The sequence below is a fragment of the Diplotaxodon limnothrissa genome, linkage group LG2, assembly GCF_057381915.1.
Source record: "Diplotaxodon limnothrissa isolate DT_005_m linkage group LG2, D_limnothrissa_male_GT1.1, whole genome shotgun sequence".
NCBI classification, from domain to species: Eukaryota; Metazoa; Chordata; class Actinopteri; order Cichliformes; family Cichlidae; genus Diplotaxodon; species Diplotaxodon limnothrissa.
Genome location: NC_140597.1, coordinates 2,545,482 through 2,558,256, shown reverse-complemented (window position 1 = coordinate 2,558,256; position 12,775 = coordinate 2,545,482). Strand labels below are relative to the sequence as shown.

The 12,775-nt window shown below is 40.3% G+C and overlaps 1 protein-coding gene across 1 annotated transcript in view; it reads right to left on the bottom strand.

The window, feature by feature from the left end:
- The window catches only part of gfra3 (GDNF family receptor alpha 3), a 76,863-nt gene extending 64,401 nt beyond the window's left edge, over positions 1-12,462 (bottom strand). Inside the window, exon 1 of the mRNA XM_085365503.1 lies at positions 12,399-12,462. Coding sequence (XP_085221629.1) covers positions 12,399-12,462 — 64 coding nt within the window. The remainder of the gene's footprint in view (positions 1-12,398) is intronic.
- Between the last annotated feature and the right edge of the window lie 313 nt (positions 12,463-12,775).

Genomic DNA, 12,775 nt, shown 5'->3' with positions numbered 1-12,775 from the left:
CACTCTCATAACACATACATATAGGATCTTGGGGGTGGGCACGCTACACGGAATCCAAAAGACCATCAGGGGGTACAACCTCACCCCTGGCCTGGGGGTCGCTCGGGCTACTTCGGGGGTGGGCGACCCCACATCTGGGACTCTCCTCAGCTCTTTCTGGAACAGTGGCGCGGCTGCCCCTCTGTTGGTCTTCCTTGGTCTCTTGTGTTCTGGGGGCCTCTGGATGTCTGGAGTTTTGATCTCCTCCACACCTGCTTCACGCCCTGGAGGACGGGGCTGTGGCCCCCCCACACCTCTAGCAAATCATTACATGAAGGAACGTTTTAAAAACAAGCGCGTCCATGCTCACAGGTGTACACACGGGTGATCACACACACAAACTACACCCTTTTTGGCTCCTACCTCAAAGCACACTGTGCGCTGTCGATCTTACGTGCTGCACAATAATATTTAGTATTTACTGTCATATTCCCATAGATCGTGATGTTGTTTATTATGTTGCTCTTTTTTTTCTTCTGCTTGTTTTCTTTTTTTTCTTTCTCAACAGGTGATCCAGGTGATTGATAGATGGATTTTTTTGTCTGCTTATTTTGTTTGTTTTTTGTCCTTTATCCCCGTCCCTCTTCCCCGCTGTTTTTCTTTCCCTCTTTCTTTCTCCCCTTTCTTTTCCCCAGTCAAGTCTGTCCCGTATCTAACAAGTGAAAATAAAATAAAATAAAATAAAATAAACAATAAAAGGTGAATCAATTTGGTAAAGTAAATCCGTTGGGCATCTTTCTTTGCCTTTAGACAATAATTCTGATGGCAAAAGAGCCAAACGGGACAGGCCAAAAATAAAATAAAATAAAATACAATAGTCCTTCATAAAAGTAATACATTCATGGAACCAATTTTTCAGCATCACTCTGAGACAGGATGTTTCTAATTTTAGAGGTATTGTACAAATGAAAGAAAGCAGTTTGCATGTCGAAGGACATATCTTGGTCAAAAATGATTCCAAGATTCCTCAAAGTGTTACTGGATGACAATGTAATGCCAGAGGAAGCATCTGGTTAGATACCATGTTTCTAAAGGCTTTTGTGTAGGGCTCCCCTTCCTCCTTGCAGTCACCATCTGCACTTGGACAATTTGCTCAGGGAGAGCTTACAGTGGCTGAGCTAACTTTGCCTGCACCAACTTAGCAACTTGATTTTCAAGTGTGTCTCGAAAGATTCCTTTTTGATAAAGCATATACTTAGGATTGGATCCAGTGAGCCTGAACCATCCCTTAGTTATGCTGCTAAGCTCAGGCTGGTAGGTGAGTTTCAGTGATGCAAATAATAAACAGACATTTACACAAACAGATTTTAGCTGAATGAATTTTAATTTAATGTCAGGTCCACATATATCCTTTTAGAATTAACATATGCAAAACTTGTATGTGCAGGCTGGCTTTGCAAGGCCTCATCCAATTAACAGTAAACTGCAGAATTATTCCCATTCTTCCTGTGTTTATTCTGTGAGTTGCCTTAGGGCTATTGATGTCTTAGGGTTTTGTGCTTCATGCGGCTAGGAAAAAGGTGGAGATGATAAAAAGTTGTGTTTCCACCAAATTAACTGTGTTTAACTGAGACTAACTAGAGATTGTGGGTCCATCCACAGGTCTTAAGCCAGGCTCTAACGCATCTGTTATTGTGATAGCAGATGGGCTGGAGGTCAGACCGTAGCTGACCTGGGATCAGCCCAGCTCTCCAACCACAGAGAGCAGCAATCCCTTCAGGGAGCACTAACTCACGTTCGACATTGAGTTTGGGTAAGGACCCCCCCCGCCACACACACACACACACACACACACACACACACAAATTCACAGCACTGAAGCTACTGCTGTTTACACACTTCATGCACAGACACACACACACACACAACCAAGCAGAAGCCAACACACCATCTGCCGCCCCTGTGTTTGAGTTCCAAATCCCAGTTATCAACAAAACACACAGAAGACCTCCAAACTATTCCCTTGGATAGACCAGAAGAAGAACTCTCACACACAGTCACATATGCGCACACTGCACACACACCTCTGCATCCAGATCAGATGGAACCAGGCGGATGGAGTCCAGGTAAGTTGCTCATTTTTCATTAAATGTGACAGAAGAAGTGAGATGGGTTTTCTTACTTCTTTCACAAAGTTCATTCACCTCACACATTTCTAATCCTCTTCATCTCTCTCCCTCCTCTGACCTGGGATGATCTCCTTTCCTTCCTGCTCTGAGCTGCTTTTTTTTTCACACTTATCATCAAAGCAGGTTTACGATGCACATTTCACTGGCCTCATTGCTCTTCATAGACGTCATCATCTGTCACTAGAGATCAATACTGATAAGAAATTCTCTCCGTGTCTCTCTCTTGCTCTGTGCCTACTGGAAGGACTCCTGTTGCTCAAAGAACACACCCCTGCAGTGCTGGGAAATCATCAACGATAGGTGAAAAACACCTGACACTAAGTGTGTGCGTGCACATGTGCAAATTATAGAAGTCTACAGCACAGCAATACCAGCATTTGAAATATCTCACTTGTGCAGCACCCAGTGCTGCTTCTACAATAAACAATAATTAAAGGTTTAACATTCATTTTACGTTAAAATTGCGTGCACAGCAACAGACGACCAAGTCTGACAATTTGTGCAAATGACACTAAGAAAGGAGTTGCTCTCTCTTTAACACCAACAGTTTCTAAACATCACAACACAATTTTAACTCGTCTGATGCAGTGCAAAAAATATAGAAACTGCAAAGTATACATAGGACAAAAAAAGGTAGTGCACAACAAAAATTAAAACAACAGGTAGTGCCGAGCTTCTGGTGAGTTTGGACCATGCTGAAAAGAGTGTTAGATTGACTTTCACTGTTCCTGTCTACTTCCTGGCAGACCTTACTCAGCTTCAATCTGGGGCTCTTAAAAATACACAAAAACTGTATTATCCTCTTAACCCTGTCTATTAATATTACAGACAGGCAGGAATGATAATATTTACTGCCTACCTACTCCATTAATATTAGTGTGGTATTCTGAACCACAGCTGCGAGGCAAAACAACCATCTTGATTGTGCTTCGATTCTGATTTTTTAAATTTTGTACAGTTTCTGAAATCTTCCACTTTTTTTGCTGCTACAGTGACACAGCACATTAATGATCAAGGAACTGACCTCCCAGACCATTGTCCATTCGGTGGGTGAGGTTTAGGTATTGTGCAAATGTCCTGTTTATAAGGTTGGAAACCTGCAGTCAGCTGAGACTGAAGACGTCACCTGGATGATGATGAAATGTTTCTCCCACTGAAAACGTCCAGATGAACAGAATCAACCTTTTGGGATATGTGCTGTATGAAATGATACTACAGTAATGTTACTTACAGTGACAGTGCACTGCCACTTCATTAGGTACAGCTGTATTCATTCTACAGTAACAAACTTTTTGCTGAACCTAATCAGACTGCAGGCTGCCGGTTTAGGTTTCTTACATGCTTCAACTCTTATGTTCACATAATTTTTACTGTCTTTCTCTGTTTCTCAGTATGATCATACAGTATGGGTAACATTCACAGTCTCTGCCATTGTATTAAGTACACTTTTTAGTTGCATGTGAAGAAATTGCTGAACTTAGGATAATTTTGACATGTCTAAAGTTTATGCTCTGTGATGGCTCTATTGTTTTTAAGGGGGTTTAGAAGCAATTACTTCGTGTCATTTACTGGCTCAGTGACACAGTTACTCTGACCATCTGTTACTGTTGTCTGCTGAAGGTCGCCAGTTTGTGTACCATGACATTCTTCTCAATATGAACTAACATTATGAGTAACATAAAGACATCAATGGTCAACACTTTATTAGGTACACCTGTTTTCACTCTACAGCAACAACCTGTTTACCTGCAACTTTTTACTGCCACCAACAGCGAGTCGGTAGAAAAATCCTGCTGCAATTCCTCCACAAATTGCACGTTTTAGTTGCTAAATGCTAACTGGTTAAAGTTACGTGTTCAACAGGCAGGTTAACATTTATGATAGCTGTTTAAAACTTCAATGCTATTGAAATAGGGGTTTCATCTGAAATTAGACCATTTGTAACATCTTTAGCACATTTTCTGCTCGGACCTACATAAAAAGCGTACATATGAGCGCTGTGAAATAGCACTGTAAAATATTAGCTTCACATAACAAATGTGTGCAAAAGTTTTAGGCAGGTGAGGGGAAAAACTGCTGTAAACAAAGAACGCTTTCAAAAGTGGAAGTGTCCTATCCACAGATCCTCTGTGTCGTTGAGCTGGTGGTACCATAGGAGGAAACAATTTCTGCCTCAAATTGGCTGGCAGAGGGTGGGGTGCAGGGGCTTTGTTGCCAGTACAACAGCAGAACTGCTTAGAGAGAATGGGATCAGAGGACAGGCGCAACGGCAGGCTATAAGAGAACTAGCTAACACTGCTGAGAGGACCAGTCACTGGCTATGGTTAAAAATGGCTGACATCACTTGGGCAGCTACGGCAGTCAGCTAACCGCGAGAAAAAAGAAAATATTCTGCTCTTCTCTGCTCTGCTCTTCTTCCCTTTTCTGGGAGGCAGTGGGGGAGGTGTGGGAAGCCGGATCGGGCGCCCCCCTTCCGGCTCTGCGCTCTTCTATCTTGTCCCTCTTGTCTTACTTCTCTCTGTCACCTTTTCTGTCCCTTTGAGGAAGTGAGGCTCCATAAATGATAAAGGGGTGAGTATTATTTCTCAGTTGCAGTGAATAGATTAGAAAGAATAAGAGAAATAACAATCTAAGATAAACCAGTGACACACTCCAGGGCCTGATCAACCCTGGCAGAGCCTCCTTGGATGAGGGTGTCTGGTGATAATGGCCAAAACACCCGATGAATCCAAGGTCCACTACTGATGATGTGTCCCAAATGTTAATATGATAACCTAGATCAGATCTCTAATCCCCCCAAAAAATGGCAGATGAGCTTGGGTAAAAGACCCAACGTTGAGGCACACCATGATGTGCGCTGCTGGTAAAGTTTCCGGGCTGCCTTTCCTCATAACAACCATCCCTCAAGATTCTCACCATGTAAAGCAAAGCATTGTCAGGGACTACAACATCTAGTCCTTTTCCTGAATGTGGATGTAGGCTTCCTCACATCCTTCGGTCTCTTCACTTAATCCCAGACACACTCAATGATGTTGAAATCAGGGCTGTGTGGGAGCCAAACCATCACTTCCAGTACTTCTTTATGCTGAAGATAGTTCTTAATGACTTTGGCTGTGTGTTTGGGGTCGTACATTTGGGCCCAATAAACAATCATTTATATTTGTGAAAGCTTTCTTTGTTTACAGCATTTTTTCACACCTGCCTAAAAATTTTGCACAGTGCTGTATATATATAGAGATTTTTTTTTTCCTTTTGAAAAAATGGTCCGTTGACTCACTTTCAAATCATTCTTTTGTATATCAAAATATTAGTTAAAACCCTGAAATTGTTAACGAATTGATTTGGTACAGGTGCAACAAACAAATACGAATTATTTTTCCTCATATTTGCTAGTTAAAATATGAGGGGAAATCCTTCAAGCCCTCCTACAAAAAAAAACAATACGCATTTCACATTGGAAAAGACAGCTACTGGCAATTTCTGAATTGTATGTAGTTATATTTCACAATGATGCAAAATAAAGCATGTAGAATACTTTTCAACATTAATTTCTTAGTAACATAAATAAAGAAAAAGCTATTTTCATTCAACTTCAATGCTGGATTAAGGATATAGGATATATTGCATAACAAGAAAAATATTAATAGATTGTCAAATCCAAATAAAACTAAATTCTGGACTTTCTACATGGCACTCTAATTAGAAAATAGAAAATAATTGTTATTAAATATGTGCAGATTTTTCGCTTTCAAGCACTAGGATATCTCAAATCATCAAATCAAATTTTTAGAAGATTTTTTGTTAAACCTCCATTTGGCATAAAAAATTAGTGTTCAAAGTCTGGATACACGACTACCATACTACGTGAAGTAACTGCTGAAAATCTACTAGTGAATGCAGCATTACAGACAGTCTGTACTGCAAAAATCAAACCAACCAACCAGCTGATCTACACCACGGCAAGAGTAGTCGTTGACATGGTTGGCTACAGGATGAACAGCCACAAAGAGCAGGACCCTCCATGGAGAAGAAGACTAGAGGCCAAGAGCAAAACAGCATGGGGGGAAGTTAGCCAACAATCAGAAATGCAGAAAGGTGTGATGAATGGGTGCCCTATTAACCCGCTCAGTTTTCTGCCATTTTCAGTCAGAACTGTGTCATTTCTCTGTCTATGTGCAATCTCACTGAGGAGCTTAGCTCATGTTTTCACTCCAACTGCCACACTGTGGCTCCGCTGAAAACCAGGAGGCCTGAAACTAAATCTGAACCCTGGCTGTCAGACACGAGTGCCGCAGAGCTGAGTGCAAGTACAAAAAGGACAATCTGCAGGTGTCACTTCAAAGGGATTGCTGAAATCATTATCAGCAACCAGTGAAAGATGGCAAAAGAAAATAGTTATCTGCTATTATTCTGTCAAACTGTGACAAACCTCACGTTTTATTTAAGACGAATGCCTCACGGAGAGTTTGCATTGAATCCTCTCCTGCTGTTTGTGAAAGCTTCTCTTTTTTTATTGGTGAAGTCATTTCCACAAAGACTCAGATCATCTGCTGATGACCCCTCAGTGTCTGTCCCCTGTCCTGTTGTTATCAACAAGTTTAAGCCTGTGACTTCGTTCTCTTTACAGGAGATTGATGATCACTTGAAACCATTCGGTTCATTAAATGATGCTGTACCTTCTTATCTATTTAAAGAGGTGTTTCCCACTGTAGGGCCGTCTGTTCTAGCAGTGGTCAATAGCAGTCTGCCTTTTTGGAATAACATTCTAGAGGTTTTCCACTCTGGTTTCAGAACTTAATACAGCACTGAAACCGCTCTTTTACGAGTTTTAACAACTGCTACTGACTCTGGCGATTGTGTTGTTCTTAACCTTTTAAATTTAACTGTTGCATTTGACACAGTGGATCTTGAAATTTTACTCTCTTGTTGGGACCAGATCATTATTATCAGGAAGTCCTAAAAACTCCCTGAAAAGCCTTCAGCTGATCCAAAATGCTGCAGCAAGAGTCCTGACAGGGACTAGAAAGCGAGAGCAGATTTCTCCTGTTTTGGCTTCCTGTTAAATCCAGAATTCAAAATCCTGCTCCTCACATACACGGTCTTAAATAATCAGGCCCCATCTTATCTTAATGACCTTGTAGTACCATATCACCCTATTAGAGCACTTCGCTCTCGCTCTGCAGGCCTACTTGTTGTTCCTAGAGTATTTAAAAGTAGAATGGGAGGCAGAGCCTTCAGTTTTCAGGCCCCTCTTCTGTGGAACCAGCTTCCAGTTTGGATTCAGGAGACAGACACTATCTCTACTTTCAAGATTAGGCTTCAAACTTTCCTTTTTGCTAAAGCATATAGTTAGGGCTGGACCAGGTGACCCTGAATCCTCCCTTAGTTATGCTGCAATAGTTGTAGGCTGCCGGGGGATTCCCATGATGCACTGGGTGTTTCTTCTTCACTCACTATGTATTAACAGACCTCTCTGCATTGAATCATATCTGTTATTAACCTCTGTCTCTCTTCCACAGCATGTCTTTTATCCTGTCTTCCTTCTCTCACCCCAACCAATCACAGCAGATGGCCCCGCCCCTCCCTGAGCCTGGTTCTGCTGGAGGTTTCTTCCTGTTAAAAGGGAGTTTTTCCTTCCCACTGTCACCAAAGTGCTGCTCATAGGGGGTCATATGATTGTTGGGTTTTTGTTGGGCTGTATAAATAAAATTGAATTGAATTGAACCAGTGCATGAACATCAAGGGCATAGCCCTGGAGTTATTTAGATCCGACTTAGCAGATTGAACTTTCTGTGGTCGCCTTGGTGACTACAAATACTCCTCCACTCCTTTTCAGGGCTCAGTTTGATTATTTTCATGAACCCAGATTTTTGTCCTTCTTAAAAAGAATGAAGCATATTCTGCTAGATTGCTGCTCAAGTGTCTTGAAAACATAAAGGCCTGGATGGCTCTCAACTTTTTAAATTTTAATGAGAAAAAGTCAGAAGTGATGGTGTTTGGTGATAACACTCAACCTGGGTTCCTTTGTTCAGTACGTAGAGTCGACTGTCACAAACCTTGGGGACGGTGGAGCGTAAAGCTCCTGGTGATCTGAGATGGAATGAGCCTTTATGAGGTGTTTTGACAGTTCAGTAAAGTCTTGCTAAGTGTTCTGAACATCAACTACTGGTCAAATCTTTAACTGCTAGTGGGGGGGGGCTGTGTGCCTGCCCCTCCATAGTGGTGCTATGTGATGTGACAGCTAAAGGAGGGAAAGAAACTAATGAATGTTTGTTTTGTTTTGTTTTTGTACAGTCCAATAACAACACAAACTAAGCAACCCAACGAGGCAACAGTAAAGAAACAACTCCCCTGTTTTGCAACGTAAAGTTGGTGTTTTTGTCAATTAAGTCTGGTGAACTGTAGCAGCTTCACTTCCTTGTTAAAAAGAAGCAGATCAAGAAGTGAAAATGTCTTATATACAGTGCTCAAGTCATGATGACTCTTTTAGGTTACTTCGGGGCGCCACAGAAGTACATTGCTTTAGGTTTTGCGCCAGCTGCCACTGCTCTCTGCTCTCTGCTTGGGAAAGTGCCTACTGTCATCTACTGGAGTTAACAAATTGTGTGGATCAAACTCACACATAACTGACTGAAAATAGTTTACCCAGTGAAAGTATTATTATTTAAACCATGTTTTTTTAAGTTTTAAATGTTGATGAGAAAAGGTGATGGTGTGTGGTGATAACAGTCAGACCCCATTTGTTGATCTGGGGTCTCAGTACATGAAGCCAACTGTCACAAACCATGGGGTTAAAGTGGACGCTGAACTTCAGTTTGAGAGTCAGATCATGGCCCTGATTAAATCGAGCTTTTTACAAGTCTTGTCGGTTTTTAAACCTCTTCTTAAAACCCTTCTTCTCCATGGCCTGTAACATCTGTGATATGTTGATTGTGCTACAGCTCGTGATTTTTAAATATAACCTATGCAAATTAATGAAATCCTTAATTTTTTAAAAATAAAATAACAATAATAATGTATTGTTCCTTACAACACTGAAAATACTACAAAAATATGGAATTATGTAGCAGAGAAAAATGATAAATAGCTGTAAGTAGGTCTTATATTTTAGATTCGTGAAAGTAGCCACACTTTGCTTGGTTGACAGTGCTGTTAGTGACCCTCGGCCTTCTCTCAATGAGCTTGATGATGTAGTCACTTGAAATGGTTTCACTTCACAGGTGTGAAGGTGTCAGGGTTCATTTGTGGAATTTCTTGCCTTCCTAATGAGATTGGGAGCATCAACCCTATTAAGAAGACAACAACACTCCATCGTTACTTTAGGAACTGAAGGTCAGTCAGTCTGGAAAATTGCTGAAACTTTGAATGTGCAGCCGCAAACACCATCAAGTGATATAATGAAACTGGCTCACATGAGGACCGCCCCCGGAAAGGAAGTCCAAGAGTCACAAACATACCTCCAGGCTGTGTAAGGGCTATTTGATCAAGAAGGAGAGTGATGGAGTGCTGCACCAGATGGCCAGACCTCCAAAGTCACCTGACTTAAATCCAACTGAGATAGTTTTGGGATGAGATGGACCACAGAGTGAAGGCAAAAGTACCAACCAGTGCTCAGCATCTCTGGGAACTCCATCGAGACTGCTGGAAAGCCATTTCAGGTGACGACCTCATGAAGCTCATGGAGAAAATGCCAAGAGTGTGCAAAGCAGCAATCAAAGCAAAGGGGGCTGCTACGAAGAATCTAAAATATAAAAGTTATTTCACACTTTTATGTTTGCTGCATAATTCCATATTTGTCCATTCATAGTTTTGATGCCTTCAGTGAGAATCTATAATGATGCCATGAAAGTAAAGAAAAACCATTAAATGAGAAGGTGTGTTCAAACATTTAGTGTATATACGTGTACACTACCAATCACTTCATCCTAAAACAACTGAGATATATTTTCTCTACATAACTCCATCGCTCGCTCATCTTTCCTGCACTAAACTGATTTAAAAAAAACATAACTCGACATAATAACAAGTAATTTTATTTATAATTGATATAAATAAAATAACTTGACATTTCTCATATCTGAAAGGACACCCTCCTCAAATGTGTTTCTAACCCTATAATACCCTCAGTATCATATTTGATACACGAGTTTCTGAGACCTGTTTCATCAGCATGATCAATACTTTCCATCATTTCAAAATTTTATGGACTAAACTCTTTTTTTTTTTGTCTAAAATTAACATTGTTGTTAAATAAAAGTTGCCAAAAATACAAAATGTATCAAATGCGATACACAAATTATATAATAAATATATAATAAAAATATATCATACACAACATAATATAGCAACAAAAAATGTGGATTTTGTTATTAAAGGTTAATAAACATCTCAGTTCCAAAAAATTTGAATTTTCAGGCTATTTTTTGATGGGTTGAGTCTTACAGGGATAATATTCCACAAAGATATTCTGATGAATTTTGTGAAAACTTTGTGAAAACAAAAGATTATAACATTACAGAGGTTGACTAAAATCATTATATGTCCACACCATGTGCAAAAGGTTATAAACATTCAGTATTTCCGTTTGATACAGCAGTAATCTAGCACCGCCTACAAATGTAAGATATTCTAAAGCAGCACAAAGCCCTGTTGTTCTGCAGTATCGAGGGGTTAAAAATTCTCCAAGTATTTCCTGATGAGAGCTTCATTTAAAAAAAGTATCCGTATCAGTTTATGCCTTCAAGAAAAAACATACCAGCAGTGTATGTGGGCCCTGTCATACACCCTCCTACTATTAAAAAAAATAAAATGCACACAAACACACATATCTGGGTGCACACACACATATGCGCATTTCTGACATATATATTGACTATATATAACAACTATGTAAACAACAACTATTTAAAACTATGGATTACTATGACAAAAATATGAATAGAAACCACTCATATAGCCAGAAATGCAACTATCCTGCAAAAAATGTTAAGAAATTTTAAAATGTGACTGGAAAGATACACAAACTAAAGCTTCAAATTATTTGTGCATATTGGACCTTCATTCATTGAAGCAGTTCAGCAGAATGCTCAGTTCAGTTTAAGCAGTTTTTATTTATAGAGCCAATTAAAGCATTTTACACTGTGAGGTGAAATTCAACTGAACTCTAACGTCTAACTGAAACTGATTCGTCATCCTGTTACCTTCTAGATGATGTCAGGAATTTCCCACCTTTAGTGTTATCTTACAGCAATTAACTGTTCAAATCTTGTCCCGCTAACAGCCAAATATGGGCTCATTCACACGGAGGTGCTCACAGAAGTTCACATTTTCACAATCTGATGAAACAACAACCAAGTTCTATACAAAAAGCATGATATAGAACGTGTTTAGAAAGCTCTTCTGCACTGTTACCCAGTGAAGACAGGCAGTGTATTTACACCTTTGTTCTATGCAGGCTTCTCCGCTTTCCCTAAACTAAACTACTGTTTAGCTACATGTGATTTTAACTTTACCTACACGCATAGTTTCTGCTGGATGCATTTGTGTAAAATGTAGTTAAATTATTCATTATGTGCTATCTATGGCTTTTTTCATTTTGATAAAAGTATATCACAATATCCAAAGCTAAAGACTAAAGACCAACTTTAAAATCTTACATATATAAGATTTAATATGACACTATAATTTGAACCTCTATATCTCTTATAATATAAATAAATTTCATTCTAATTTGATCCTTATAGGAGTCTGATGTATATCAGTCTGTGGGTTTACGGGTCAATACTGTGACTATCAGGTATTTTTTGCCTTTCAAAACGCCTCTATGAAACTTCAATTTCTTGCTTGAGCTAAGAGAACAGAAACAAAGCCAAAAACTGAGTTTTTTAAGAAAAATAAAAGCGAACTAGTATTGAGGATTAAGTAGTGGGCAGCATCCGCATCCATATTCAGACAGTCTTTCCATCGCTGATGTTCAAAACAATGAAACTGACCAAGCGAACCCAAATCTTCGCATCGAAGTTATGCAAATGCATAATAATCATTAAAACAAAACAACAGAGGCTCGCCGAACCAAAATGTGAGGCTATGAAATGACTTTTCACTCTCCATTCTCTTCTCCATTTCACTTTGGTGACAAAGAGCATCTAGACAAAGACTGTTGTGTTTTTCTTCAGGTGTTTCCCTGAAGAGTTCTCTCTCTTGTGACAATAATTAAACCACTGGACCTACCTGAGAGGTAAAGAACGAGCGCAAATCCGTTCAGAATCATGGTGGTCTTGTTCGGGCCACCCATTGGCGGACGGGGAGGGGGGAATTAAAAAGGAGGATGTGGGACGGGACGCGGTGCGTTCTCGGCTAGTCCGTGGTGCGTTCTCGGCTAGTCCAACAGCACCGCTCAGTAAGACACACAGCCCGCTGCTACATTTACCGCACTGACACTATCCGTGCGTCCCCTGTTCTCTGCCCTGCGACGAGAAAGTCCTTTAAGTTTCAGTCTCCAGAGAAAAGAAAGGAGAAGCCTCGGAGGAAGGTCTCGGTGCAAAGTACGCGCCAGCGAGAACGCTCCGAGAGGGAGATTGTGACTGCTGTTGTGCCAAAGGTTCGCT